Source organism: Gopherus evgoodei, unplaced genomic scaffold, assembly GCF_007399415.2.
Source record: "Gopherus evgoodei ecotype Sinaloan lineage unplaced genomic scaffold, rGopEvg1_v1.p scaffold_40_arrow_ctg1, whole genome shotgun sequence".
In the NCBI taxonomy this organism is placed as follows: Eukaryota; Metazoa; Chordata; order Testudines; family Testudinidae; genus Gopherus; species Gopherus evgoodei.
The window spans coordinates 987,191-1,014,824 of NW_022060061.1; the positions used below are offsets into that span (position 1 = coordinate 987,191).

The following is a 27,634-nucleotide window of genomic DNA, read 5'->3' on the forward strand; positions in this document are numbered from 1 at the left end:
TGTTCCAAAGCTATAAGAGGGGGTGGAACAGAACACAGGGGACTGCACTCAGAAATCCCCTAGCTACCACCTGAGCTGGAACAAGGCCTGGAGCAGGGAAAGGATCGGGCCCAGACTAGGAAGGTGTCTAGTCTGGGAAAGAAGCGTCTTGGAACATCTCTGAGGGTGACATTTCATCTGTATTCAGTGTTCCACCGTATTAGGCTTAGACTTGGGTGTTTTGTTTTATTTTGCCTGGTAATTTTATACTTATACTTTTATGCTTTATACTTTTTATACTTAATAAAATCACTTTTGCTTATTAACTGACCCAGAGTAAGTAATTAATTCCTGGGGGAGCAAACAGCTGTGCACATCTCTCTGTCAGTGTTACAGAGGGTGAATAGTTTATGAGTTTGCCCTGTATACAGAGTAAAACGGATTGATTTGGGATTGGGAGCTGGGTGTCTGGGTGCTGGAGACAGGAGCACTTGCTGAGCTGTTTTCAGTTAAGTCAGCAGTTTTGGGGGACGTGGTTCAGACCTGGATCTGGGTTGCAGCAGGCTGGCATGTCTGGCTCAACAGGACAGGGAACTGGAGTCCCAGGCTGGCAGGGAAAATGGGCTCAGAGGTAGAGTCAGCACATCAGGTGGCAGTCCCAAGGGGTTTTCTGTGACCCAACCCGTCACACACCTATCTATCTATCTAATCTAATCTTACCCCTAGCATTGCTTTTATGACACCATAACATCTGTTTTCTTTTTACCAGTTAACACCAGAAGACAACAGCTGAAAAGGTGAGAGACGCTCAGGAAATCTAATGTCACTTGGTGACAGTGGCCCATGTGGCCTAAGGAGAAACTCTCCGCACTTTAAAAAATCATTAAGGAGCATAATTCTCATTGGCTTTCAATGGAATTTAGGTGCCAAAGTGCCCAGATCCCTTTTGAAATTTTGATTTGGGGTCCTAAGTCACTTGGAAGATTTTGAAAATGTCTCCTGAGGCTGGGAGAGGCTGGAGCAGGGCAAAGCGTCCTCATTAGTTATGGATCTCACTATGTCTGTTTTGCAGGGATCGGGAATCGTGCTGGACAGAAACGAACTTTCCCACAACAGGTCTGTGTTAGAGTCAAATACCAAGTGCTTGTGAGGTCAGGGCAACCCGAGACAGCCTTGACAGCTGCCAGAAGGAGGCTGCGGGTGACGTTTTCAAAGCAGTGTGTATGGAGGTGGAAGGACCGGGAGCCAGGACTCCTGGATTCCGCTCAGGGCTCTGCGAAGGCTTGTGGTCTGCTGGTTCAGTCACTGGGGCCTGGCAGCATAGGCTTCTGGGTTCACTGACTTGCAAATGAAGTAAGTCAATCTCTCCAAGCCTCAGCAGCATTTCCTGGCAGTTCTTGTCCTGTCCTGGTGGGGAGCATTGCTGTGCACTGGGAAATAGTTGCCATGCTCCACCCCAGAGGCAGTTGACATTGGCAGTCGGCAAAGCGATCCCTTTGGGGAGAGAGGGGCTGCAGGTCTGGGAGACCTGGCCCCAGTAACCTCACTCCTCTCTCCTTTTGCAGACATATCGTTCGATAACTGCCTGTTCACCGTCTCGGAGGTAAGTCATCACCCAAGGGCTTTGCGGAGAGGGCATGAGCTGCCATGGGGGACACAGGCTGTTCTCTAGCTGGGTGCGGCTGCTGGGTCCATGGGCAAGTATTTCCCAGGCCAGCAGCTGCCAGACAGCCCCTAGTCAGGGGCTGAGCTTGCATTGCAGTGGTGTGATGCAGCCGTGTCACCTGGAGGGTGTAGTTTGCAAAGGGTTAATGGTTGCTCCCTCATTCCCCCCCCAAGTTGAGCCCCCCCATAGATCCTTACTTTATCCTCTCTCCCTGTCTCGCCCCCCACCTTGCATTTGGCAAGAAAATGGACCTGGAAGCCACAGGCAGCCAAGATGCCTGCATCTCCCCAGGCTCCAGGAAAAGACCCAGCTCTGCTTCCGCTCTGGGAACCAACAGCTTCAGCACATTCAAGTCCTTGCAGTGACGGCCCGGGTGGAGGCTGGCCCCAGATGCTCCAGCTAGCAACCCCCTGGTCCCAGCCCCGGCCCTTTCCTTAGTCTTCCTTGGGCTCGGAGTCACCCCCAGAACGAGGCGTCTGCCAGACGGGCCATTACCGGGGTGCGATTATACATCTTCATTGGGAGGAGAATGAGCTTCAGTTAAGCCTTGTGCCCTCCAGGACCACGTGACATGGACACCATGAAAAGATGCCCAGAATCTAGTCTACCTCCTGCATCGTGAGCAGCGTCACCGGCTCAGCCCTGGCAGCTGAATCGATCCCTGGGGCAGATGCTGGAAGCAGGAAGATCCCAGCTGGGGTTGCATATCTTTGGGGCAGGATTTGTGTGGCTGGCAGTGGATTCTTCTCCCGTAGCCAGAATGACATTCACACCCCAGCCAGCCAACCCTTTCTAGCCCTCCACAATCCCCTTCCTCCAAGCAGTGCTTCCCCAGGATGACCCGAGATGGGGGGAGAGCCAAAGACTCCATAAAGTCCACAGCCATGAAGGCTGTCGTCAGACTGTTGTATACGGAAGGTGCTCCTGGATTGCGGTGCCAGGCAGCAGCTCTAAACCTGAGCTGGACAGAGGAAGCACATAGGGATGGATAGATAGAGGGGTGTGTCTGGGGATGGACATATGGGGACGGGTGAGGGTGGGGATGGCTGGCTGGATGTGAGGCTGTGTCTGGGGATGGACATATGGGGACGGGTGAGGCTGTGTCTGGGGATGGACATATGGGGACGGGTGAGGCTGTGTCTGGGGATGGACAGCGGGATTTGCAGGCCAAACACATCTCATCTGGGATCAGGAGCGTGAGAGCCCCAAAGGATCTGCTTCTCACCTGACCCCCCCCCGAACTCTCTCGCCCTCTGCCCGTGACGGTCCCGGAGGGGCTGTGCACAATGTGCAGACGTTTGCTGCTTGTTTCTGGAGGAAGCGTGAGGCCTGGTGATTAGACCAGGGAGCCAGGGCTTGCGATGTGCCCTTGGGAACGTCCCTTCCCCGCCCCGTGCCTCGGTGTCGCTCTGTCGGGGGGGTGACCGTGCCCCCCATTACAGTGTCTCCAGCTGCCGGGGCTGCGGCTCGTGTTCCGGCTCAATAAAGACCCACAGGTGCCCTTGGCGCTGCCCCGGCTGGTGAAGCGGGGGGGGGGGGGTCCTGCCCCACGTGTCCGGCCAGGTTTGGCAGCCGGGTCCCTCCCGCCGGCGGGGGGCTGTGGGCGGGGCCTGCCGCCAGGGGGCGGGCAGATAGGGTGGGGGCCGAGCGGCGGCGGGGCCGGCAGGGGGCACTGCGTTCGGGGGCGGGGCCTGCGCGGGGCGCTGCGTTCGGGGGGGGGCGGGGCCGGCAGGGGGCGCTGCGTTCAGGGGCGGGGCCGGCAGGGGGCGCTGCGGGCTGGGGCGGGGCCGGCAGGGGGCGCTGCGTTCGGGGACGGGGCCGGCAGGGGGCGCTGCGTTCGGGGACGGGGCCGGCAGGGGGCGCTGTGGGCGGGGCCGGCAGGGGGCGCTGCGTTCGGGGACGGGGCCGGCAGGGGGCGCTGCGTTCGGGGACGGGGCCGGCAGGGGGCGCTGTGGGCGGGGCCGGCAGTGGGCGCTGCGTTCGGGGCCGGGGCCGGGGCCGGCAGGGGGCGCTGCGTTCAGGGGCGGAGCCGGCAGGGGGCGCTGCGTTCGGGGGCGGGGCCGGCGCGGCGCTGTGGGCGGGGCCGGCAGGGGGCGCTGCGGGCGGGGGCGGGGCCGGCAGGGGGCGCTGTGGGCGGGGCCGGCAGGGGGCGCTGCGGGCGGGGGCGGGGCCGGCGCGGCGCTGTGGGCGGGGCCGGCAGGGGGCGCTGCGGGCGGGGCCGCCAGGGGGCGCTGCAAGCTGGGGCGGGGCCGGCAGGGGGAGAGCTGTGGGCTGGGCCTGACCGGCGCTGTGGGCGGGGCCTGCGCGGGGCTCTGCGTTCGGGGGGGCGGGGCCGGCAGGGGGCGCTGCGTTCGGGGGCGGGGCCTGCGCGGGGCTCTGCGTTCGGGGGCGGGGCCGGCAGGGGGCGCTGCGTTCGGGGGCGGGGCCGGCAGGGGGCGCTGCGTTCGGGGGCGGGGCCTGCGCGGGGCTCTGCGTTCGGGGGCGGGGCCGGCAGGGGGCGCTGCGGGCGGGGGCGGGGCCTGCGCGGGGCTCTGCGTTCGGGGGCGGGGGCCGGCAGGGGGCGCTGCGTTCGGGGACGGGGCCGGCAGGGGGCGCTGCGAGCGGGGGCGGGGCCGGCAGGGGGCTCTGCGTTCGGGGGCGGGGCCGGCAGGGGGCGCTGCGGGCGGGGGCGGGGCCGGCAGGGGGCGCTGCGTTCGGGGGCGGGGCCGGCAGGGGGCGCTGCGTTCGGGGGCGGGGCCTGCGCGGGGCTCTGCGTTCGGGGCGGGGCCGGCAGGGGGCGCTGCGGGCGGGGGCGGGGCCGGCGCGGCGCTGTGGGCGGGGCCTGCAGGGGGCGCTGCGAGCGGGGGGCGGGGCCGGCAGGGGGCGCTGCGGGCGGGAGCGGGGTCGGACCGGCGCTGTGGGCGGGGCCGGCAGGGGGCGCTGCGGGCGGGGGCGGGGCCGGCAGGGGGCGCTGCGGGCGGGGGCGGGGCCGGCGCGGCGCTGTGGGCGGGGCCCGGCGGGGAGGCGGCGGCGGAGCCAAGATGGCCGCGGCGGTGTCCGTGTTCCCCGGCGTGCGGCTCCTCACCATCGGGGACGCCAACGGCGAGATCCAGCGGCACCAGGAGCAGCAGGCGCTGCGGCTCGAGGCGCGCACGGGGCCCGACAGCGCCGGCCTGGCGCTCTACAGCCGTGAGTGGGGGGGCGAGAGCCGGGGGGTGTCTGGGGCGGGAGGGTGTCTGGGGGGGGTGAGGGGCGGAGGGTGTCTGGGGGGCGGGGAGAATGGGGTGTCTGGCGATTGGGGTACGAGTCTGGGGGTGGGGCGGGGGGAATGGGGTGTCTGGGGACTGGGGTACGAGTCTGGGGGTGGGGCGGGGGGAATGGGGTGTCTGGGGATTGGGGTACGAGTCTGGGGGTGAGACGGGGGAATGGGGTGTCTGGGGATTGGGGTACAGGTCTGGGGGGGCAGGGGGAATGGGGTGTCTGGCGATTGGGGTACAAGTCTGGGGGTGGGGCGGGGAGAATGGGGTGTCTGGCGATTGGGGTACAAGTCTGGGGGTGGGGCGGGGGGAATGGGGTGTCTGGCGATTGGGGTACGAGTCTGGGGGTGGGGCGGGGGGAATGGGGTGTCTGGGGATTGGGGTACGAGTCTGGGGGTGGGGCGGGGGGAATGGGGTGTCTGGCAATTGGGGTACAAGTCTGGGGGTGGGGCGGGGAGAATGGGGTGTCTGGGGATTGGGATTCGAGTCTGGGGGTGGGGCAGGGGAAAGGGGGGTGGCCAGGGCTCGAGGGAGGCTGGGAACGGGACACACCTTGGGGTCAGGAGGCGCCTGGGGCATGGAAGAGGCCTGGCCCGTGTTAAGGGGCTTGCGGCCCCTGTAGCCCTGCAGCCCCTGAGCTGGTTGCCTCTCCCCCTCCAGCAGTGGGGCCGCAGCAGCGCCCTGGTGGCTCGGGGGCCTGCAGGGGCTGTGAGTCTCTTCTTGTAGCCGTGCTCATGTTCTCCATGTATCAGCCTCATTCTGTCACCTGGGTCTTTGCTCTTCCTTGGGCGGGCGGGCGCCCTCCCTGGGGTTCACGGAGGCTCTTGATTGCTATGCCAAGCTCGATAATCGTCTCCGAAGTGTGGGCGAGGTCAGATTCCCTGGCAGGAGGCAGCGTGATGTCACTGAGTGTTTCCCCGGAGGGGGGCCCCCTTACCCTGTGGCTGGGCTTTAATCGCATATTTCAGTTCGGATCCTGCAATGTTTAGTCTCATCTTCCTTGTTTTTGTTTGGGGAGGGGAGGAATTGGATGCGGCGGGTGCAGGGTGCAAAGTCTCTGGGACAGGTCGGTGCAGGGGCATGTGTCTGGAAGCTGGGCAGGAGCAGGAACTGCTAGGTGGCGCTCGGGCGAGGCCCTGTTCCCTTTTTATGGGTGCCCATCTCCAGCTTCTTTCCACTGGGCAGGAAAAGCCTCTGCCAGACCTTGGGCTGGATGCTCCGGGCCACATCCCTGTGCCATGCTGCATTTCCTAGAGAAGTCACCCCTCTGGCTACATGGCGTTCCGGATGGCTGGCTAGCAGACCCTTCCCCTTCGGTGGAGTGGCTGTCAAGAAAACTCTTGCTTGCCGTTTGCAGGGGGTAGTTTGATTTTGTGGAAGGCCGTTAGTCTCTGCTCTCCCTCTGGAGCTGCTGTGCCAAGGGAAGGGACGCCGAGTTCTGTGTTACCGCCATGTGGCCTGGCATGGTTGGAGCCACAGTTGAATGTCTTTCACCCCCAAAGCAGCGTTGCTGGGGTTAAAAGCAGGTGCTCCAGGGCTGTTCCTGGATGAAGTTCGCTGCCCACCTTGAGGGTGGTCTGGCTGGGAGTGTCGCCTTGCTCTGCAGAAGATGAAGCAGTGCATATCCCTCCCTGGTCCCATCTTCTCTCATCTCCGCTGAGAGCTGTGGAGACCACCACGGCCAGGCTGCCTCTGGGAGAGGAGTTGTCGGGGGCTGGGGGAACGCTGGCTGGGGGCCATGCTGCTGGGCCAGCTCTTCCTTCTGGGGTGTTTCGTTTGCTTCCCTTCTAGCAATCTTCCCAGCGCTCTGATCGGCTATCGCTGCCTGTTGTGGGTAGGAGTGCACAGACTGGTTGTAGCTGGGGTTACCCGGGCCCAGCATTGCTCTGTTTCCCACCCTCAGCATCCCTCACCCGGGCATTCCCAGCCCCCAAATTAGGGGTTGGTTTATGTGGCACAAAGCAGATCCAGCACCTGTAGTATAAGAACCTTCCTTCCTGAGCTCGGGGGCTGGAGTGAGGTCCCACGCGCTTTAATCTTTATAGCAGGGTTAGTTTATACAGCAAGACCAGATTTATCAGCCGTGCAGATTACGTTAATTAAATACTAATGTGAACTTTCAGTGAAAACTTTCCCTGTGCGCTGCTTGCTGCCCAGGGCTGGCTAGTGACAGAAGTAATGGGGGCTAATGACTAGGCCAGTGCCATGGTGTTCAGACACTGGTTCTGTTCATGACGCTGATCTTGGGCAAATCACTTCACCTTTGAGTGTCTGTTGCCTGCTTCCCTCTCAGTCCTTGTCCTGAAGAGCTTAGAGACAGCGACTCTCTTGTGACTGGCACGCGGGGGCCTAGATCTCACTTGAAGCCTCAACATGCTACTGTAATATAAATAAGTGAAACAGACGAGGTTATTTTCATTGTGTGCCTGAGACCCATGTAACATCCTCTTTACGCGTTCTCTGTTTTGACGCTCACGTGGGGCTAGAAGGAAACTTGCTTTTGAATGTATTTTTTTAAAATCTGATGTTATCCCTTTGTCAATACAGCTCTGAAACAGTACGGCACGAATACTGAGAGCGGAGTTTTCATCAGATTTCAAGATGCTTTATTGACTTTCCGCATTTGATCCCCTTTGACCAGTGGAATGTTTTTATGGAGTAAATCTGCCACAGTTCAATTGATTTCCCCATTATTGATTTCCACTTGCTCCAGCTGTCCAGCTCTCCGAGCTCGGAGACAAAGCATAGGAAAGCTATTCAGGGAGCTGACCGACACACTCTCCTTAGGCTACAGGGTAGCAGTGCACAAAGAACTGCTCGTGAGCATTCTTGGGGATGCTGTGAATGCTAGTGTCTGAAGCTCCGTCCCGGAGAAAATTCCGTCCTGGGCAGAGGCTTTTCAGATTTTCAGCAATGTGGCGTTCTTTATCCGACATCTGGGATGAATGCAGTGCAGCCGGTTGGCCTGGACGGGTAGCGAGTATGGGGAAAGCAGGTGGCGGTGGAAAGCGACGAGGTAATGGAAAATGCAGATTGGTCCTAATGCTTCATTTCAGCGCAGCGTACATGGCGGAGAGGTGGCCAAGTCCTCCTGTGTGGGGCTTCTTGCTTCTTTCTTAGAAGTCTAACATCCTGCCCCACAGATCGGTGCCAGCTGATCCTGAAGCATTCATGAGTGCATGTGTCTGTGCAATTGTCGACCTCATACTGAGCCTTTGTTTTACAGTTTCTTAAACCAGGAACATTCCTGCCTCAGATTACTGGGGGGGCTTCCTTTCTCTCTGTGATTTACTAATGCAGCCGCTGCTCTGAGCAGCTGGAAACCTGTCCCAGTGCTTTGGAACAGGAGTGACCTGGCCTTAGCATCCCCCCATGCGCCGCAAGGGATGTTGCAGTGTTACACCCCAGAAAAGATTGAGGTGGAAGTTGATCCCCTTCCTTTGGTCTGAAATAGCATGAATTTGGTGCTTGTCCAGGCACCCTACAGAAACCCTCTCAGAGAGACGGCTCTGTGTCCTATAACGATGGAGGGGTGGCAAGAGTTTCTGTAGGTGTCTACCTGGTTGAGTGCCTGTGGACATGATTTATACGGTGTTACTGGGATTTTCTTGGGCTGATGGTGTGTGTGTTTAGGGCATGTGGTGCCTTGGAAAAGCCTCTTTTTAATATGATTAAAAATCAATAGCTCGGTGTTTGTCAGGGCACATAGAAATTCCTGTGGGTTAGTTTTTCAAAGCAGAGCCTTTTCTTTTTCCTTCGGGTTCGTGCAACAATCTCCTTTCCCAAAGACACGCTTTTTATGCTCTGCATTCTGTGCGATAGCAAACAGCTCTCGGACAGCAAAGGCGCATAGAAGTGAAGGCTGTTTTAAAACAAGGATTCCCAAGCGCGCACAGGTCTCCAGATAGCACTAGACTTAATTTCTCTTTCCCTTTGTTACTTTAAAGGGACAGCATCAAGTTAAAATTAATCTGGTCAGTGAACAAATTTCCTTTTCTATTACTAACATCTGAAAATGATCAAGACTAATAGTTTTGGGAGTTTTTTTTAAGATTCTAATTTAAATGTCTCCATTCAAGCTGTTTGCTTTGTTTCACTCAGGTTGGACAGTGAAATAAGTTAGTCAATTTCAGCTCTCATTTGTAATCAGTTTCATGTGCAGGTTATGGGGTTGCACATGGAGATGCTTTAAGTCAAACAATCTCCTTTTTTAAAATCCTAAAAATATTAGTAAAATAACCTCTAAACATTTGGCCTAACCTGTCACATTGTTCCCCCTTACACTGACACATGGACGGTTGGTTTTGCTATCTTATCTTAGGAACACAAGAATCTCCGGTCTGGATCAGACCTGAGATCAATCTAGCCCAGTATTCTATCTCTGACGGTGACCAAGGACAGCAAAAAACCCTACAGACAGATATAGGATGATCTGCTTCTCTAAAGGTCTCATCCGAATCCCTAGTAGTCAGAGATTTAAGACCTGATGCGTGAGGTTTTATATCCCTTCAAAAACTTCTTGTATGATTACATTCATGTTTATTGCAGTCGTGCCCAGGGACAGCCAAGAACGGGGCCGCGTTATTTCAGGCACTGTAGAAACACGATAGTAAACGGTGTTTGCTATTTTAACTCTGGCTATTCTTGTTATCCAGAGTTATCTTATTAACTCAGTCTTGCTGAGTTCTGGCCTCAGCGGCATCATGTGGCAGTGAGTTCCACAGGCTACAAAGTATTTCCTTTCATTTGTTTCCTTTTAATGTTATTGACACAATCCGTTGCTCTGTTGTGGTGAAGCGGGGAGAACAGACCTTCCCAATGTCAGTACCATTGGTTATTCTGTACACTTCTATCCTGTCCCCTTTTTTTAAAGTAAACAATCCCTGGCTTTTCAGTCTCTCTTCATCTCACATGCTGACGCTCTCCTGCAACATCTTGACTATCTGAAGACCTGGCAGTCCAAGCTAGGTGAAAGATTCTCAGCGCCAGTTTTCTCCTAGTAGCATGAGTGTCTCAAACGTACTCTGTGTGTGTGTGTGTGTAAGTAAGTAACCTGGCTCATGTCAGTTTGAAAGGCTGGTGAATGCAAAGCAGATGCCCAGGGCATCTGTAATCAGAAAACTAAATACAGGGGGAAAACTCCCTTTAAACCTATGAATATTTGTGTCCTTTTCTAGCATGCTGTAGGTGGCTACCTACATGGGAATACGTGGCAAGCAGGCCTGAGCGCATGGAGTGATCTGTGTGCTTTAGGGTGTCGCTCATTTTTGCTTACTACCACCCAGGTGTCGCATGGCCTGCGACATCACAGCTGGCTGCATGGTCTGGGCCTGTCGTTCAAAACAGGGAGTCCTTGCCGAGTGAGGGTTGCCGGATCTGACCTGTAATCAGCTGCCAATGTATTTTCGTGCCCACAGCATGCCTGGTGCTTTGTGAGGCACAGAAAGGGGCATGGGCCCAGCCCCAAGGAGTTTGACTGCCTAGCTGAGGTGCTTATGCGGCCCTTGTCACTGGAGTCTGGCCTGGATAGAGAACTGGACTGGGTTTGGGGAGACCTTGCTCTACCACTGGCCTTTTGGGGGACCTTGGGCAAGTCCGGGCCTTGCTCCATGCCTCAGTTTCCCTGTCTGTAAAATGGGGGTGGTGATCCTGGCCAAAGCGCTTTATGACCCATGGCTGACAAGTGCCACATGGGAGCTTCCCTCGCAACCCTCTTGTGAGGCAGGGCGGTGCCCAGAGAGACAGGGACTTGCCCAAGATCACTCGGCGTCTGTGTCAGGGCAGAGAATTGAACCTGGGTCTCCAGGTCCCAGGCTGCTGTCCTGAGCCCTGCCCCATCCTTCCTTTTCCTTCTCACAGCGTGAGCTGCGGTCGCCATAGGAAAGCTCTGTTCAGAGGGGAACTGCAGGCAGCACCTGCTCCCACTGAAGATGCTCCCTGCCGGCATGGAGGAGAGCGACGTGAACCCTTTGTCAGTGGCATGGTTCATTCTGAGGCCCTGGCCCCGGGAATGCTAGGACGGAGCTGGGCTGAATGACAATGGCATGGTTCTAACTGCAGCGTATGTGCGGCCAGTCTGCTCTGCCGAGCCCCCTTTGGTGCACCCTTGCTGCTGCTTTTGACAGCTCCCTTATGGGAATGTGTTTCCCACCTCAGACCTTCCCTTGGTCAGTTTGCGCACTCCAGCATGTGTGGGGAACGCCCTCCTCTTGGTGTAAAAGAAGATCCCAGAGAAGGGATGTGTGCGTGTTTTGACTTCAGGCTTTTCTCCACGCTAGGTGCATGGATCTAACCTAATGTTGGCTACAGAAGGAGCATCTCTCAGGGTCTGTAATGTCCTAGCTTTGTTTGTGGTCCGAAGAACCTCAAGACACTCGGACTAGGAACCTTGGTTCTTTCCTCTTTGCTGTTGCCTGGGGGATGTGCTGTGGAAATGGACACTTCTTGAAAGCCAAAGAGAAAATGGGTCCAGTGGCTGAGGCTCAGGAGTTTAGGACTCAGGAAATGCTGCTCTCTGATGCTATTTCTAGCCTGGGGCGTGTCTGTCACCTTCTCTGCCTCAGTTTCCCCATCATACCTTACAGTGAGACTCGGAGAGCTCAGCTGATTTAGCTTAACAAAGAGAAGGTGGAGGGGTGACTTGATCTCAGTCTGTAAGTGCCTACGTGGGGAACAAAGGTTTGACCATGGGCCCTTCAGTCTAGCAGAGGGAGGTCTAACGGGATCCATCTAGTCAAATTCAGACAGGAAATAAGGGGTCAGTTTTTACTGAGAGAGTAATTAACCACTGGAGCAATTTCCCAAGGGCAGAGGTGGATTCTCCATCACTGGCCATGTTTAAATCCTGATTGGAGGGTTTTCAGAAAGCCCTGCTCTAGGAGTTCGTTTGGGGCAGTTCTCTGGCCTGGGTTATGCAGGGGGTTGGACTCACTAGATGATCCCTTCTGGCCTGGGGATCTCGGAATCCAGTTTGTCCAAGAGACGATTGAGTCGCTCGACAGACGTGTAGCACGGTCCTTGCCCAGGCCGGTCTTACTCCAGAGGCTGAGAGAGGGGAAGTGTCGTCGTCCTTGTTCTTGCAGATCGGGAGCAGGGCCCGGCTACGTTGACTTCCCGGTTCTGCCCCTTCTTTTCAGACAAGAGTCTCCAGGGATTCGATCCTTTAAAGGGACAGAGACAATGCATGGAGGCACCAATGTGAGGCTGCTTTGTAACTGAAATGGTTGATCTGATCTGACCCTTTAACGTAATCCTCTGCCTGTGATGAGTGGGTCGGTGATGATCCTAGTGCACAGGAGTTTCCATCTCCCTCTCTCTCTCCCGGTATTTAAGCTTTCACAATTATTGTCCCCGCTGAGCAGTTTGAATGGGCTAAGTTAGATCTTACGAAGAGTCTCGAGTGTTAACAGAGATCAGGATCTTTTAAAAAATACCTTTTATTTAAGCTGACAGTGCCCATTCCAATCAGACAGAGCCGTGGAGAGAGCCCGGGCGGGAACAGCCCTGGGTTGGTTGGAGGCTGGGTCAGGTACATCAGGTCTTTTTCCGCCTCAGACCTCCATGGCTCAGTGATGAGCTTTGTCAGCTCTACCCTGGGCGAGGCTGGGGAGAGAACCTGCCGCTGTTCAGGGGCCAGCTAAGCCTCAGGGATACTGTCAGCAGTGCTGTTCAGAGACGTCCTTTCTCTGAGGAGTGTTCTGCGGGAGTTGGGGTGTTCCTGGCCTCCTGCTGGCGTGCGTTACTAGCCGGTTCTGTATCTGTCTCAGCTGCACAGTTGTCTTCTGGATTTGTCCCGTAAAGCACTGGGAGTTAGATGGAAAAGCAACAGCCTGGAGGAGGTTTACATTTATGATTTCCTCCCAGAGACTTGCGTTGTTACCCAAGGTCACTCGGAGAGTTACGTCTTCTCCGCTTTCAAACTTTGCATCAGCAAGAGAACGATGCATGAGTGTAACCCACTCCAGGTATGGGGCAAGCGGCTTCTCCTAGCCAGAGGGCCTTCGGTGCGCTGACGCGATGCTCGCTCTGCCTTGATGCTTCATTCAATGGCTCAGGGCTTCCCCGGGGTTTGCCGGCCCCCCGTGGCTGGCATTGCTGTGATTGCAGTCGGGGACCTGAACGGGTGTGGACCTGGCGTACGGTGCTTCTCTGTTGACTGGGGTGGCTCGGGTGACCCTAAGGTGGGGAGGGATAGCTCAGTGGTTGGAGCATTGGCCTACTAAACCCGGGGTTGTGAGTTCAGTCCTTGAGGGGGACATTTAGGGAACTGGGGTAAAAACCTGTCTGGGGATTGGTCCCTTCCAACTCTGATATCCTGTGGTTAAAGATAACCTCTCTGACATGGGAGCTCTGTCTTCCTTGGGACTAAGGGGTCTTTTTGACCAGGTTTCAGAGCCTCTGTTGGGAGGGACCTGAGGCCAGGCCCGAAGAGACTTGGCAAAGCGCTTTCTGCCCAGGTTGGTTCTGGCTCTGCTGATGGTGTCAGATGTTGGAACAGGGTGGAGTAGGGATCACTCATTACACAGTTGCTGCTCTGTCACCATCCACCCCGCCCAGCGCCACGTCTGTAACAGACAAGAGTCCCCTTTGGCCGCTAGAAATGGCGTTTCTCAGGCCAGCCGGGGGGGGTGGTGGTCCTGTGCTGCTGCACCGGGGAGGAGTGTGAGCCCCAGCCGCCCTCTCGCTGGGCCGGCGTGTGTTAACCAACTCCGATGTGGACCCATGTGGGAGCTGTGCTGAGGGAAGTGCCAGGAGAGACCACGGTGCACGTGGTGGGGGTGTAAAATCGTGGTGCTCCCTCTGTCTCTTGCCGAATGTGTTAAAACAAACAAAAAATTCCTTTGGGCCTGAAAATTCTCTCGGGCCAAACCGTCCTGCAGCTGGTTTTTGCTCCATTTTCTGAGGGAGCCTTGTCTAGTGGGTAAAGCACCGGCACCTCGAAATCCGGGTGCTGTTCCTCCCCTGTCTTGCTTTGTGCCTCAGTTTCCCCATCCGCAAAACTCCCCCTTGAAACAGGGTTGTAAGGTGTGGTTACTGGCTGTTTGTAACATGCTTCAAGATCTGCACAGATTCGATTGGGGGGGGCGCAGGAGCATGGGTGGTGGGCCAGCTGATAGTGGACACCCAGACATTGGTTCCGGTGACAGCCTTGCTGTCAGTATCCACTGGCTCTCCCCAGGTGAGTCGGGGAGAGTCCATGCCGGCTGGGGCCGTCCTTGGCTAACTCCTCCCTCCCATCAGCAGGGGAGTTCCTGTGATATTCTCCTGCCGCCCCAGAGCACGAGGTCTCGCCCGCCTAGCTAAGGTGACGCGGCTGGAGATCGGATCAGCTCCTCAGCAGTCTGGAACTGTTAGGCCAGGGGTTCTCAAACTGGGGGTCGGGACCCCTCGGGGTCGCGAGGTGGTTGTGGAGGGGGCGGGGTCACAAGTTGTCAGCCTCCAGCCCAAGCTCTGCTTTGCCTCCAGCTAAATATAAAAGTGATTTGAATGTATAAGGGGGGTCGCACCCAGGCTTGCTGCGTGAAGGGGTCACCAGTACAAACTGCAGAGAACCCCTGGGATCTGCCCTTCCACACCCTGGCTCTTAGTCCCAGTTGGCTGCCTGAGTCGGATCAGGCAGGGAGACCCCCGCCGCCTGGTTTAATTACAGCTTGAGTGTGAATGGCCTCCTGCGTTGTGGGATTTCGGCAATGCTGCTGTCGTGCTACGTTACCCCAGGAAAGGGGGATTTAGCCTTTGCACAGAGCTTTTCCTCTTCAAACTGTGCTGCAGATGCTGCTTGCTTCATCCCCCAAGTGAGGAGGATCCGGATCATTATCCTCTTCAGACAGCAGGGAAACTGAGGCACGGGTGCAGTCTCTTACCCACAGTCAGTGGCCGATCTGGGACAGCCTAGCTCCCGGGGCTGTGACTGACGGCTCGGCCACGTATCCTCCTTCCTTCCTTCCTTGGCCTAAAGGCCCTTCCTAATTCAGCCCTTCCCTCCTCATCTGCTCAGCCAGCCTCGCCAGTGTCTCCCCCCCCCTTGCTCCCCAAGTGGTGAGCTCTGTTGAACTGAACCTCAGTGAGCTGAGCCCAGCTTTGAATCCCTCTTTGCGTGTGTGGCTGTTGCGATCTCAGATCATTTCTCCTTCCTCCCGTCAGTGAAAGTGTGAAGTGGTTCTGAAAAATGACTTCCAGGCCCAGCCCCTGCAGAGGAAATGTCTCGTGGTCCAGTACGTTGCGGGCCCGCTGTTCTGACCCAGCCTGTCCAGGCTTTGAGGCCCGGCTCCCGAGTCTGCAGTGCCTCCCCAGCCCTGGTTTGGGGAGCTCCCTACAGAGGGTTGCCTGCAGTTAAACAGTCAAAGGAGGAATAAACTCCCCTGCCCAGGGGCTGGCTTTGTGTAAAGGCAGGAGGAGGGACAGGGCCCCCCAGCACATAAATAGGGACCCTCGCTAGGGTCGCCACTCTGTAAATTATTCGCCAGCCTTTCTGTTCTTTCAGCCTGCCAGGAAGCCCAGGGCACATCTGCCGTCCCTTTTATTGCTCACAAAGAAGCCAGGGGCCCTGCTTGACAGTCTGATTAACATGGATGTGAGAAATTTGCATTTAATAGTTTTCAAAAGCAGCACCTTGAGCAGCAGAGTGCTCCTCTGTGGCTGGGATTGTGCTGCTTTCAGGAAACCCGCATGCTTTGGGGTCCTTCCCCTCGCGTTCCCAGCACAAGTCAGTCCCCAGACGATGTCCTGGGTGGCTGCTTCTGCCTTCAGGAGGCAAATCTGTTCGGAAGCCATTGTTCTAATTCTCTGTAAGTGTGGATGTGTTCGGCTGCCGAGCCCGTGGTCTGGTCTCTGACCTCACGTAGCCCTTGCCTGAATTAGCAGACGCTGCTTTCTGCAACACAGGTTCTTTGCTCCTTCCTCATCTTGTGACTGAGATCCCTTCCTTGCAAGCAGGGGATCTCTGCCACTGGGACACCCAGATTGTCGGCCCAACTTTCCCCTTCTCTCCCTACTGTGTCTCTGCTGCCTTTGACACCCCCAGTGAGGTGCCGGAGGCACAGGATACAACTGGAGCATTCTAGGAGTGACCGTTGTGTTGCCCCTTCGACAGTGTGCAACATCCTGAGTTTAAAACGAGAAGCTGGGTCTAAATGCCAGAAACATGATTTAATCTCTGCCACGTAAAGCTCCGCTCCTCTGAGCCGCCGCTAGCTCCTCCGCCTGCTCTGCAGTAAAGACGTGGGGCGACTTGTGGTTCATTTCCAGCAGGAACTTTCTACCTGGGGTTTTTGCTTAACTTGCAGTGCTTCCCTGCTCCCCAAATTAAGGTAACTCCGTGAAAAGTGGGAGGGGCTTGTAGGAGGCCCCGGGGATGCAACGTGGGGTCCCTCAGCACGCGTCTGGCCTGCCCTAGGTGGACAGATGAGGGAATTGAGATGGCCAGTCGCTATCCGACTTGTGCCCCTTCCCTGCCGAAGTCAGAGCAATAGTGTACTCCTTAGGATTGAGCTGGATTGTGCTCCGCACAGATCAGAGGGGGGCTTCAGGCAGCAAAGGGGCCCCCCACACACACACCTGGGGAGAAGAAATCCACAGCCCTGAGTCCTAATGAACTTCCCCTTCTCCCTGCCTTTGTGGCACCGCCCCAGGGTTGGCGCATCCAGGGTGGGGAGACAGGAGAGGCTGACTGGCTGCCGCTCCAGGGTCAGAGCACGTGGCCTGGTCACCCCCTCTGCTGGTTTTGCTTTCAGGGTAAGATGTAAGCAGCTGCTGTCAGTTCCTGATCTGACGCCCTCACGCTGATTTTGCCAGTGCCGGGGAAGGGCTGTTTGCACAGAACTGTCCTTGTCCCCACTGTTCACTTCCCTCCCAACCCCCCTCGCCAAATCTCAGGCTGCAGACTTGGGGTGGAAAAGGTTTATTTTGGCTGGGGGCAGCAGTTCTGGCTCAGAGTCATGGGCCCATGAATGAGCGTCTCAGAGCCCAGCTGCTGGGCAAATGGATGGCTAGGAATCCACATTTGCATGGGGCTCGAAGGCAGCGCATCTGAGGTTAAATGAGGTGGAAGATGCTTTTGCTGCTGTCTCCTCCCCCCGCCCCCCCGAGCAGTAAGGAAAGGGGGTCGCGCAAGCAAAGAGCAGAGTCAAGGCTGGGGGAGGGAAGGGGAGGGGTGGGTTGGTGTTGGAGAGAGACCCTGCATCCTGGGATCAGAAATCTCCTCTTGGCTCATCCCTAGTGTGGGTAACAGGCCCCTGGCTCGTTTCTTTCCTTCCCAGCTTGATAGCTTTCGAGAGAGCTGCCCCTCCAGGCCGGGGAGACTGGGTTGAAAGCTGTCAGGCTGTGTTGGTTTCCCTGTTCTGTCGAGTACACTTACAGCAGAGTGTCCCGCAGATGCAGGGCTCTGCGGCCGTTTCCTGGACGGTCTGATGCGGCGACTCGGGAAGCGGGTGAGGGTTGAAGAGAGAGAGCCACGTCACGGCCTGCCATCCACTTGGTGGGAAACATTTGTCTCCAGGTTTTCTGTTACTGGGCACCATCCCTGTAGATCACACCTTGGGGGAGACGCAAATGGCTGAGACGATGGGTTTTCTGGTGTGTTCGTATTTCATCCCGAACAAAAGCTGTGTTTTCTTGCCTTCAGAGTAAAATGAGTTTGTGAAAGGCACAAAGATGTTTCCAATAAAATGAAGCAGCGTTTTCCATTAGCCCTTAGAGGCCCCATCCGAGATCGGGGCTGTACATACAAATAGTGACCAACGGTCCTGCCCCAAAGCGTTCACGTCCTAAATAGGGAAATGGTGGGAGGGGAAACTGAGGCACAGAGCAACTGGGACTTGCCCATGGTCACCTAGCAGGTCAGTTCCAGAGCTGGGAATAAAACCCAGGGAGTCTCAGACTAGTGCTCTATCCGCTAGGCCGTGCTGCCTCTCCATTTGGCAAGTAAGCAGCTTCAAATGGACAGCTCCTCTAGTGTGTGCTGGGCGAGCAACTGGTGTTTTTCCTGGACGTGTGGGGAGGGACTGAGAAGCCATGAGGTCACTGGGGAGCTCAGGAGAGACAGGCTCTTTGTTCTTTTTGCACAGCACCTTGCCGCTTGGCTCCTGGTCCGTGCCTGCAACAGCAATCGGAAAGGGCCTCTGGAGATCGAGTCCGGGAGTCCTGATTTCTCCCAGCACAGACTCCGATTGCCCCTGCTAGGGGAATGCAGGTCTGGAGCCCCCGAGCCAGCCTGCCGAGCGTGCTGCCAGTGCAGAGCAGGCAGGAGTTGCCTCTGAACGTGGTCTGAGGCGAAAGCTTCCTGACCTGCAGCTTCGCCTTCGCTGGCAGGGAAAACCCCCTTTGAGTAACGCCTGGGCTGGAGCTCGCAGTTGGGTTTTTGGCTTGGCGGTGATAGGAGTGAGAAGAACATGTTTAATTACAGCATCGCATGAGAGCCTCTTTGATTCTGGGAGTACGATGGGTGAGAGAACGCAGCATGTGTAGGGAATAATTATACACTCGGCCCTTTCTAGCTTCAAAGCAGCTGGCAACCAGTCCTCTCCGGGCAGCAAGGGCAGCATTAGCCCCGTTCCATCGACCGGGAAACAGGCACGGTGGAGAGGAAGAGTGGTGCAGTGGTTAGAGCACAGCTTGTGACTCGAGGGACCTGGATTCAAGTCATTGTCTTCTGACCTTGGCAAGTCATTTTAGCTCCTCTGTGCCACAGGCCCCATCTGTATGGGGATGGCGGGATCTCTGCTCTCAGAGGGATGTGGGGAGGATAAAGTTGTTGGAGACTGAGGCTCAGATGCTCTGATAAAGAGGGCCACGTACGTAACTTAGATGGGATTTGCCTGAAACTCCCCACCGAACCAGCAGCAGGGGTGGGACCCCAGGACTCTCCATTCTGCACTCGGCCCACGCCTTGGATTTCTGCAGAGCTGGGAGCTTGAAGCCTGTTTCTCCGGAGGAGATCGGCCTATTGCAGCAGAGAGGCGGGGTGGAAATGAAGCCTTTCCACTTTCCACATGACTAAAGGCAGGTGGGGTCGTCTTAATGCCTCTTGCTGGATTTCTGGCAGCAGCTAAAGGCTCTCCTGAGTCCGGCTCTGCCCACTAGACCACGCTTCCTCCACATGGCACTTGGACAGAGTTGAGCGAATGAGCAGAAATGTCTCCTCATGGAAGCTAGCAGGGGTGGCCTGGCCGAGATCTGACCTCGTGGTCCAGTGGCTGTGGAACTCGGAGAGCCCTGGGTTCGAATCCCTGATGCGCCAGACTTCCTGTATGAGCCAGTCTTCATCTGCAGCCCAGGGAAAACAGCCCCGCCCTGCTCCCAGGGGGGCTCTGAGAGTGAATACGCTGGAGATTGTGAGGGGCTTGGGGCTCCAGTGCTGGAGGCCAGATGAGTACCAGAGAGAGACACCTGTGGCAGCTTCCGTGTTGCTGGGCCGGAGATGGGACCATCAGCGGCAAGCTGTCAAGGCCTCCAAAGGAGAGTCACTGATTTTTGGGGTCAGCCACCATTGAGCTAGGACATGAGCCAGAGGGGGCCTATGAGGCAGCAGCTGCTGCTCTGAGGCCCCAGGGAAAACGGGCGCACTGGTTTTATTAGTGACTTTGGCTTTTTAATGATTTTCCCTCATTGTCTAGAATCTTTTCCCCCTTTCATGGCGACAGCTTGAGTCTTTATTTCCAGGGGGAGGGAAATGTCATAAAACCCTTTGCATTTGCGTGAGCGTGTGGTTGGTTCTTTTTTTTTTCTCCCCCATGTGAGTCTGCCGAGATAAAAGCTCTAATTTATATTTTTATACAGGTTCTGTAGCATTAAGACAGGTAGCGAGAGGAGGGCACGAACCGCGCAGTGCTCAGAGCTTTGCCCTGGCCTCCTGCATCTGGCAGCCAGAATTCTGGATTAAACAGAAAATCCAGGAGGTGGGGATTCAGGCTGGGAGGTTTCACTGTGGGTCCTTCACACTTTTGGCAGCTCCAGGGAGCAGAACTGTGCTCTTTTTGTGTGTTGCGGTGTGGTCTGGTGGGTGTGGTGTCCAGTGGTTAGAGTGGTAGTCAGGACTCCTGGGTTCTTTTCTCTGCTCTGAGGGGAAAGTGGCCCAAGGTCCATCTAGTCCAGTGTATTGTCCCTAAAGGCAGCCAGTACCGGCTTCTCTGGGCAGAGCGGTGAGAGCCCTGCTGTGGGTGGATTTGAGATAGTCAGGATAAGTCTGCTCCTGGTCTCTCGTAGCCAGAGATTGGCTAGAGCCTTGAAGCTCAAGGGCTCCTGGTTAAAGCAGTGGTCTGACAGACAGTGCGCCTGGATTCCCTTCAGGAAGTGGGGTCTAGTGGTTAGAGGAGAAAGGACTGGAAGTCAGGACTCTTGGCTCTGGTCTCGGCTCTCGGAGGAGAACAGGGTCTAGTGGTTAGAGGAGAAATCTGGGAGTCCACATTCGTGGCATGTTACCAATTTGGCCACCAAGTGAGCTCTTGGGCAAGTCACTAATCTCTGCCCTGGGGGAACGCGAGGTTGAATTTGTTGTCTGCATAGTGTTTTGAGGTCATGTGACGAAAGGCTCTGTAGATAGACACAGTGCATTGTCTTCTCTGGGAGCTCAGGGAGGGATCTGGTCTGTGATCCATGCTGGCTTCCCAAGGATGGCTAACAACTTCTGGATGCTCAGCCTGAGGTTTCTCGGAGAGGGCTTGACTTTTCAGAAAGCTCTGAGCACCCCCTTCTGAAAACCAGGCCCCTGCTAGGTCCTCCAAACCCACCGGCTTTTGAAAAGCATGGTCCGGGGCTCGTCGGATGCATTTGGTTTGTGGGTTAATGTGCATCCTGCATTGCTTCTGAGTGCATCCAGTTCCCAGTCCGTGCTGTCGGTGATGAGCTGCTGTCCACGCTAGGCCTGTCCGTGAGACAGCGGGGCCTGATGCCAGGCAGCCCAATGGGGACTCATGTTCAGCATGTGTGATCAGAAGCCCCTGACCTCCAGCTGACCCGAGGTCGAACCCAGGCCAATAAGGCCTGGAAGATGCTCGGCCTGGTGGCCGGTTGATAACCTGTCTGAGATGAGTTGCCAGCTCCAGATCCCCAAACCTAGCGGCGTAGTTGTCTCCCCCTTGCTGGCAGGCAGCCCAGGGTCGATGGGTCATGGAGTTAAAGTGGCTGGGGCAGGTGGGGGTTGTGCTGGGATCCTGAGGTGCTGAAGTCAGCCCCTGCTGCCAGTGTCCATGTCCGGCGCCGTCCCTTGGGCCGATGCCGAGTCACTTACAGGCAAACGAAGCAGGAGGATAAACTTCTCTAGAGAGGCTGCAGCCTTTGCACATCCTGCCTCAGGCAAGAAGGATCCTCACCGCTGGCCCCTGCATTTCTCTGCCTTGGGTCCTTATCTGGCCCCTGTCACTGCAGGGTCTGCACACCTCCCGGGGACGGGGAGGGGAGTGCAGCTGTCCCCATCGGGCACAGGGAGCCTTGAACCCAGAGACCCAGACTAGTTCTCCAACCGCTGCCCCATCCTTCCTCTTCCTGCTCCTCCCCAGCACAGTCTGCAGCATGATCCCCGCTCGGCGTGGGGTGCTGCAGATCCCCATGCTTTGTCTGTTGTCCCTTGCAGCGTGGCCAAAGGAAGGCGTTTTGGGGAAGGAAGTGCCTGCAGCTGAGAGAGTCCGTCTGTTGAAGACGGCGTTGGTGTCTCCGTGCCCAGCAGCAGAAAGTGTCTGCCTTTTGCTGTGTAGCAATCTCTGGGGCCAGAGCTGCCAGGTGCCGTGACGGGGGGGAGGCGTGGGGGTCGCTTGCCTGATTTCCATGAAGGAGGCTTCTCTCCAGCTCCTTTGCTCTTGCTGCCGCAGATCTCGCTCTGCTGGTAACGGGACAGCTTGGAGGATGGGAATAGGGGATGATGGAGCTTTTAGTTGACTCCAAGGCCAGGAGGAACCCTTGTGATCTAGGCTGACCTCCTGTGTCGCAGGCCAGAGACCTGCCTGCAGTAATTCCCAGAGCAGAGCTGTTAGAAGCACATCCTGCCTTGATTTAAAAATGGTCAGGGATGGAGAATCCACCAGGACCCCAGGGAAATTGTCCCAGTGGTTAATTACTCCACCCATTAGGCGCTGACAATCTGAATTTTGTCTAGCTTCAGGTTCCAGCCATGGGAGCGGGTGCCACCTTTCTCTGTTCCCCATGTGATCCAGTCCCCAATGAACCTTCTCTTTGTTCAGCAAAGTAGATGGAGCTCCTGGGTCTCTTGCTCTCCGGCAGTTTTTCGAATCCTTTTGTTATTCTTGGGGCTCTCTGACCCCTCTCTGATTTAGCGGCCGCCTTCTTGGACTGCGGGCCCAGGACTCCCACAGTGATTTGCACCAGTGCCAAATACAGGGGTAAAATAACCTCTGCTCCTATGCGAGATTCCCGTCTGTGCATCCCAGGCTGCTTTTAGCCCTTGCAGGCACAGCGTTGCGTTCGGCACTTGTGTTCAGCTGAGTATCCCCCAGGGCCCCCCCACAGATCTCAGGTTCCCGTCCGGTCCAGGTCGGGGGAGATGGAAGTCGTTCCCCGCTCTGTGGAGAGGGGCTGTGTGACATGGGCTGGCCCAGATCCTAGTCGGGTAAGTGGCCCGGAGGCCCATGCTCATGGTTGTAGCTGGATTTTTGGTCCACAGGACTTCCTGCTGCTCAGAGAGCTGGCCCCAGTGCTGCAGAGAAGTGGACTACAACTCCCATCGTGCACTGAGGCAGACCAGCTTCATGCAGGCGGGTTTGAAATGCCAGGACTGTGGAGCCCACTGGCCAGCTCCTGCCTGGCGTCCGAGTCTGGAAATTTTTGGGGGTGGGGAGAGCAGGTCAAGCCTCGGCCGGGAGCCAAGCGGTGCAGCTAAGCCTCAGCCAGCGCCCTCCCCAGCTGCGCTATCTGCACAGGCAGGCTGCTGTGCGGGCCGCAGATGGGGGGATTTGCAGAGGGCTTCTCATCCCTGGTTCTGCATGTGCTGATAACATGTGAGGCCCCCATGGCTAAGTCTCCTGGGAGCTAACGATCCCTCCTCCCTTCCCCCTCCAGCAGCGTCCATTAATCCCACTGTAATAGGCTGAACCCCCTTGAGGCTCTGAGCAGCAGAAAGGGCCTGGGAGGGGCTCTCCTTTGGCGGTGCCAGTGAACAGCAACGACCACGAGGAGCCGGTGGAACCAGCCTAGCCAGACGCCGTGCACAGAATGAAGCTTCCCTGCAAACCGGGCCTGCAAACTCCTCTGTCCGCTGCAGACAGGGCACTGCGTGCGTGGCAGCTGCCTGGCGGCTTGGGCCAGGGTCCCCTCTCCAGCTTGCCTGGGATTCTCCTCGGCAGGTGTTGGGGGGCCACTCGCTGCTGCCGCTGCTCTTCTAGGGGGTGCTTCAAGGGAGCCTTTTTTGTTTGGGCCAAAGGCCATTTTAAGGGGGCTCTTCACCTGCAGATGGGTTACGGGTGCCAAAATCTGGGGCTGTTCCTCCTTAAGAGACCACGCTAGCCAGTGAGAGTAGAACAGTTCATGAATTGGTGTTTGTCCAAGGGACAGGATGAGGGGGAGGCAGGTTAAAAAACCCCTTTAGAGATCCAAGCTGGCCCCCAAGTGAACTGAGTTTGGGGGCTTCAGCCTCTTTACTGCAGGACCTGGGCCCAACTCACTGGATAAACTCAACCAGATGTCTCCACTCGGGAGGGAATTGGGGCGAGATTGATGCTGCAGGTGATGCTTCAGATGGAGATTGAGGGACATCTGGGAGCCCAGGGCTGGGCTAGCAGGGGCTGTGGGTCAGGACTGAGGTGCATTGGGCAGGGCTGGGCTAGCAGGGGGCTGCGGGTCAGGACTGAAGGGCATCGGGCAGGGCTGGGCAGCAGAGGGCTGTGGGTCAGGACTGAAGTGCATTGGGCTGGGCTGGGCTAGCAGGGGGCTGCGGGTCAGGACTGAGGGGCATCGGGCAGGGCTGGGCTAGCAGGGGGCTGCGAGTCAGGACTGAGGTGCATTGGGCAGGGCTGGGCTAGCGGGGGGCTGCGGGTCAGGACTGAGGGGCATCGGGCAGGGCTGGGCAGCAGAGGGCTGTGGGTCAGGACTGAGGTGCATTGGGCAGGGCTGGGCTAGCAGGGGGCTGCGGGTCAGGACTGAGGTGCATTGGGCTGGGCTGGGCTAGCAGGGGGCTGCGGGTCAGGACTGAGGGGCATCGGGCAGGGCTGGGTGGTGGAGCCCAGGGCTAGAGCAATAGGGAGACCTGCAGGTCAGGCCTGAGGGCCGTCAGGAGAGCTGGAAGGATGTTTGCATGGCCCCTGCTGCACGTGACGCCATTGTCTTGTTGCTGGCCGTCCCGTCTATCCCATTGCTGCAGCGTAGCCTTCAGTGTCCATCGCGCTCCTTCCCCGGGTCCATCGCGCTCCCCAGAACTGGTCCCTCCTGGAGCCGGCAGGACGGTGTCCGGGGGGGGGGCGTGTCTGTGATCCAGGGCTGCACAGCAGCATTGCAGCCGGTTCCCCGTACAGAGCGCACAGGCCGCCTGAGCAAGCTTCATCAGCAAGCGAGGAGACCGGCCCGACCTGTCGGCGTTGCTGGTCTCCTCAGAGCGCCCGCCCCCACAGTCAGGAGTGCGGATCCGACCTCTCCTGTTGGAATCTGCTTGAGTCTGCTGGGCGCAGCCCGCCCTGCCCTCTCACAGCCACGCCCGTTCCCCAGCAGGAAATGCTTCCCAAGGCAGACGGGGAGCGTGGGAGAGAGCCAAAGGGATCCAGCTAGATCCCTCACAGCCACGGGATGGGCTCTCCCCGCTCACGGAGGATGCGCTGTGACATTAGAGCAGGGGTGGCCAACCTGAGCCCGAGAAGGAGCCAGAATTTACCCATGTACATTGCCAAAGAGCCACAGGAATAGTCAGCAGCCCCCCATCAGCTCTCCCCGCCCCCAGCGCCTCCCACCCACCGGCAGCCCTGCCAATCAGTGCCTCCCAATCAGCTGTTTTGTGGGGTGCAGAAGGTTGGGGGGGAGGGGGAGGAATGAGGGCAGGGCAGGCTCAGGGTCAGGGGTGGGAAGGGGTGGAGTGAGGGCAGGGCAGGCTCAGGGTCAGGGGGGGAGAGGGGGAGTGGGGGCAGGGCCTGTGGCAGAGCCAGGGGTTGAGCAGTGAGCCCCCCCGACCCACTGGAAAGTTTGGTTCCTGTAGCTCCAGCCCCAGAGTCGGTGCCTGAACGAGGAGCCACATATTAACCTCTGCAGAGCCGCGTGTGGCTCCGGAGCCACCCCTGAGTTAGAGCATCCATCGCAGCAGGACGCAGGGTGTGCCCCCAAGCCTGCATTTCTCAATTAAGACTTAGAGTCTGCTGGCGCCCAGACAGGAGCATGGCCCTATTGCGGGTGTGTGTGTGTGTACACACCTCCTGCCCTGGGACACATGCAGTAGACAGGAAGCCAGTGTCCTCTGTCCCCCCGCCCATTCAGCTGCTGCTGGCTGGCTGGCATCTCCGTAGGCATTACAACAGGGGCGGCTGATGGCCTTATGGCTCAGTCTGGGGAGGACGGATTGTGGGTAAGGGACAGCCGGGAAGAGGGCACAGGGGGGTGTGCGAGCTGTCCAATGGGCATCGAGGCTGGCCCTGAGCGCGGCGGAGGTCACAGAGCCCTTCAAGAGTGGCTGGCAGAGGCTGAATGGCCGAGTCGGCGGGGAAAAGAGAACCAAGTGGCTGTGGAGTTCCGGCCTCCCCCAGTAGCCTTGGCACTGATCTGAGAGCAGCGCTGGGACAGGGCCCGAGACCAGCCGAGGAGGAGAGGGTGGAAGCGGGTGGGAGTGGAGGGCTGAGGAAGGCGGTGGGGCATGGGACGGCCGTGAGAGCTCCGTGGAGGAGGAGGAGAACGTGGAGCTGGCTGGAAGTGGCAAGGGAAGCAGACTCCTTCCCCCTACCCCCCAGCATGCTTCTCTGGGGATGAGTCTAGGCGGGCGAGGAGTGCGGCTCCTTTTCATCTCCGTTACTGCTCAGCACTTTGCTAGCACCAAAAACGTGACTCTTCCGATGCATGCCCTGCCCTGCCCTGCCCATCCCAAACCCACTGAGCTCTTCCTGCTGATCCCCACTGCTCTCTGATCCCTGCGTGTGGAGGAGTTCGGTCTCGCGAAAGCCCCTTTACTGCTGTGCCAAAGAAACTGCTACTTCTGAAGCCAGAGCGAGTGAGATCAGAGCTGTCTGCCTCTGGGAGGGTGGGACCCAGAGTTTTGGGATGGTCTGTGCGTTGGCTTCTCACTCTAATGCTTCTCAAGACCCCGGTCGCTAAATCTGCATTGGAGCACAAGTGGGGAATTAAAGCAAGGCGGGAATTGGAATGGTGGGATTTGAAAGTCTGAGATCTCTGGGAACCCACCCCTACCCCCACCCCACCCCACCCCACCCCGGTTGGGAGAGCTGGTCCCAGGTCTACCAGGCCTTGTGCCATCCTGTCTGTGCAGCGGGTGATGCCTGGCCCTGCTTGCTGCTGAACTGCGGCCATCTCTGAGGTTGGAAGGTGGCACGTGACCCGTCGTGGGACCCTAACGCCTCGTGTCTCTTCTCTCCCCAGATGAAGATGTGTGCGTGTTTAAGTGTTCGGTGTCCAGGGAGACGGAATGCAGCCGTGTCGGCAAACAGTCCTTCATCATCACGCTGGGGTGTAATAGTGTCCTTATGCAGTTCGCAACGCCGACCGGTATGTCCCCTCATCCTTCCCGTGGGCTGGGGGCTGCGACGCTCCGGCTATCCCATCCGTCACTCTTCCAGGGCAGGCTTGTTCCCACAAGGTTCACCAGACTCCTGGCTCTGGGCCCTTCTCTTTGGCCATCGGTAATCGAGATCCCACCCCCGGGACTTGGCCAATGCTGGAGCACTCACTGCAAGGACAAATCCAGCCCCTGTGGTGCTAGGCTAGCGGGGGGATGGGGTGGGGTTCGCTTCCCCCTTCTCAGTAGTGTCCTGCTGCCCTGTGAGTCCCCCCATTACCAGACCTGGCTGCCTAGCCTCAGTCCCTGCAGGGAACTGCCCCTCCTTGTACAACAGCGACCCCAGCTGGCTGCCATGTGGAACAGCACGGAATAGAGAAATTGGGCTGAGCCCCTCTTGGTCTAGGGGGGAAGGGGTGAGTCCTAGCTGCCACTCTGTAGCCTAGACCCTGTTCCTAACTCCTGTGCTCGGATCCCTTCCTTAGTGAATCGCGTCCTTCCCCCTCCCCTGGGTTTCACTGGCCTCAGGTCCACCAGCAGAGCTCCATGTACCCCACTGGGGTCCCTGTTAACCCCTTGGGTGCTGATCTCTTCTCCTGTCCGCCCCCCAATCTCAGCCAGCCCCTGTGCTGCTGCTTTACAGGAACCTTCCCCTGAAATGGCTGGGCTGTCGAGTCCTGGCCCCTCCCTACAGGCCGTGTGCGCCAGCCGTGCCTGCTCCCCTCCCCTGGATTCATGTTCCTTTCAATCCCTGCTCAGGAATGAGCCAGCCAGGTGCTCTGCAGATGCGCCTTTCTCCTGAGCGGCAGCGCCCCCTGCTGTTGCAGTCCTGGCACGTGCACCCGGCTCTGAGTCCTGACCCCAGCTCTTCCAGCCCTGAGCTGCTGCTGCTCCTCACCTCATAGCGATGCTCGTGCCCCTTCTGCAAGCTGCCCTCTCCCCTCCCGCCTGCCCACGGCAGAGTCTGAGTGGGATCGGTGTGTTCAGCGGCTTGGGCCCAGTCTGCAGCTGCTGACCGAGCCCCGCGTCTCGCGCCTTGTCAGATTCTTGGAAACATTCATCATGCTGGGCCATCAGCTGGGTCTCCACCTCCTGCTAACCTAACCT

The 27,634-nt window shown here is 57.8% G+C and overlaps 2 protein-coding genes across 6 annotated transcripts in view; both read left to right on the top strand.

The window, feature by feature from the left end:
• Positions 1-3,146, top strand: part of CUNH19orf38 (chromosome unknown C19orf38 homolog) — a 9,966-nt gene extending 6,820 nt beyond the window's left edge. The window contains exons 5-8 of one of the 2 annotated variants that reach the window (XM_030546105.1): positions 749-776; positions 1,052-1,095; positions 1,545-1,582; positions 1,888-3,146. In XM_030546105.1, coding sequence (XP_030401965.1) covers positions 749-776; positions 1,052-1,095; positions 1,545-1,582; positions 1,888-2,010 — 233 coding nt within the window. In that variant the 3' untranslated portion in view covers positions 2,011-3,146. The remainder of the gene's footprint in view (positions 1-748; positions 777-1,051; positions 1,096-1,544; positions 1,583-1,887) is intronic. The other variant, XM_030546106.1, reaches the window with a different exon arrangement.
• Positions 3,147-4,644: 1,498 nt separating this feature from the next.
• Positions 4,645-27,634, top strand: part of CARM1 (coactivator associated arginine methyltransferase 1) — a 51,162-nt gene continuing 28,172 nt past the window's right edge. Inside the window, exons 1-3 of one of the 4 annotated variants that reach the window (XM_030545910.1) lie at positions 4,763-4,813; positions 21,449-21,594; positions 26,392-26,517. In XM_030545910.1, coding sequence (XP_030401770.1) covers positions 26,496-26,517 — 22 coding nt within the window. In that variant the 5' untranslated portion in view covers positions 4,763-4,813; positions 21,449-21,594; positions 26,392-26,495. Of the gene's footprint in view, positions 4,814-21,448; positions 21,595-22,836; positions 23,168-26,391; positions 26,518-27,634 lie in introns of those variants that run through there. The other 3 variants (XM_030545907.1, XM_030545908.1, XM_030545909.1) reach the window with 3 other exon arrangements.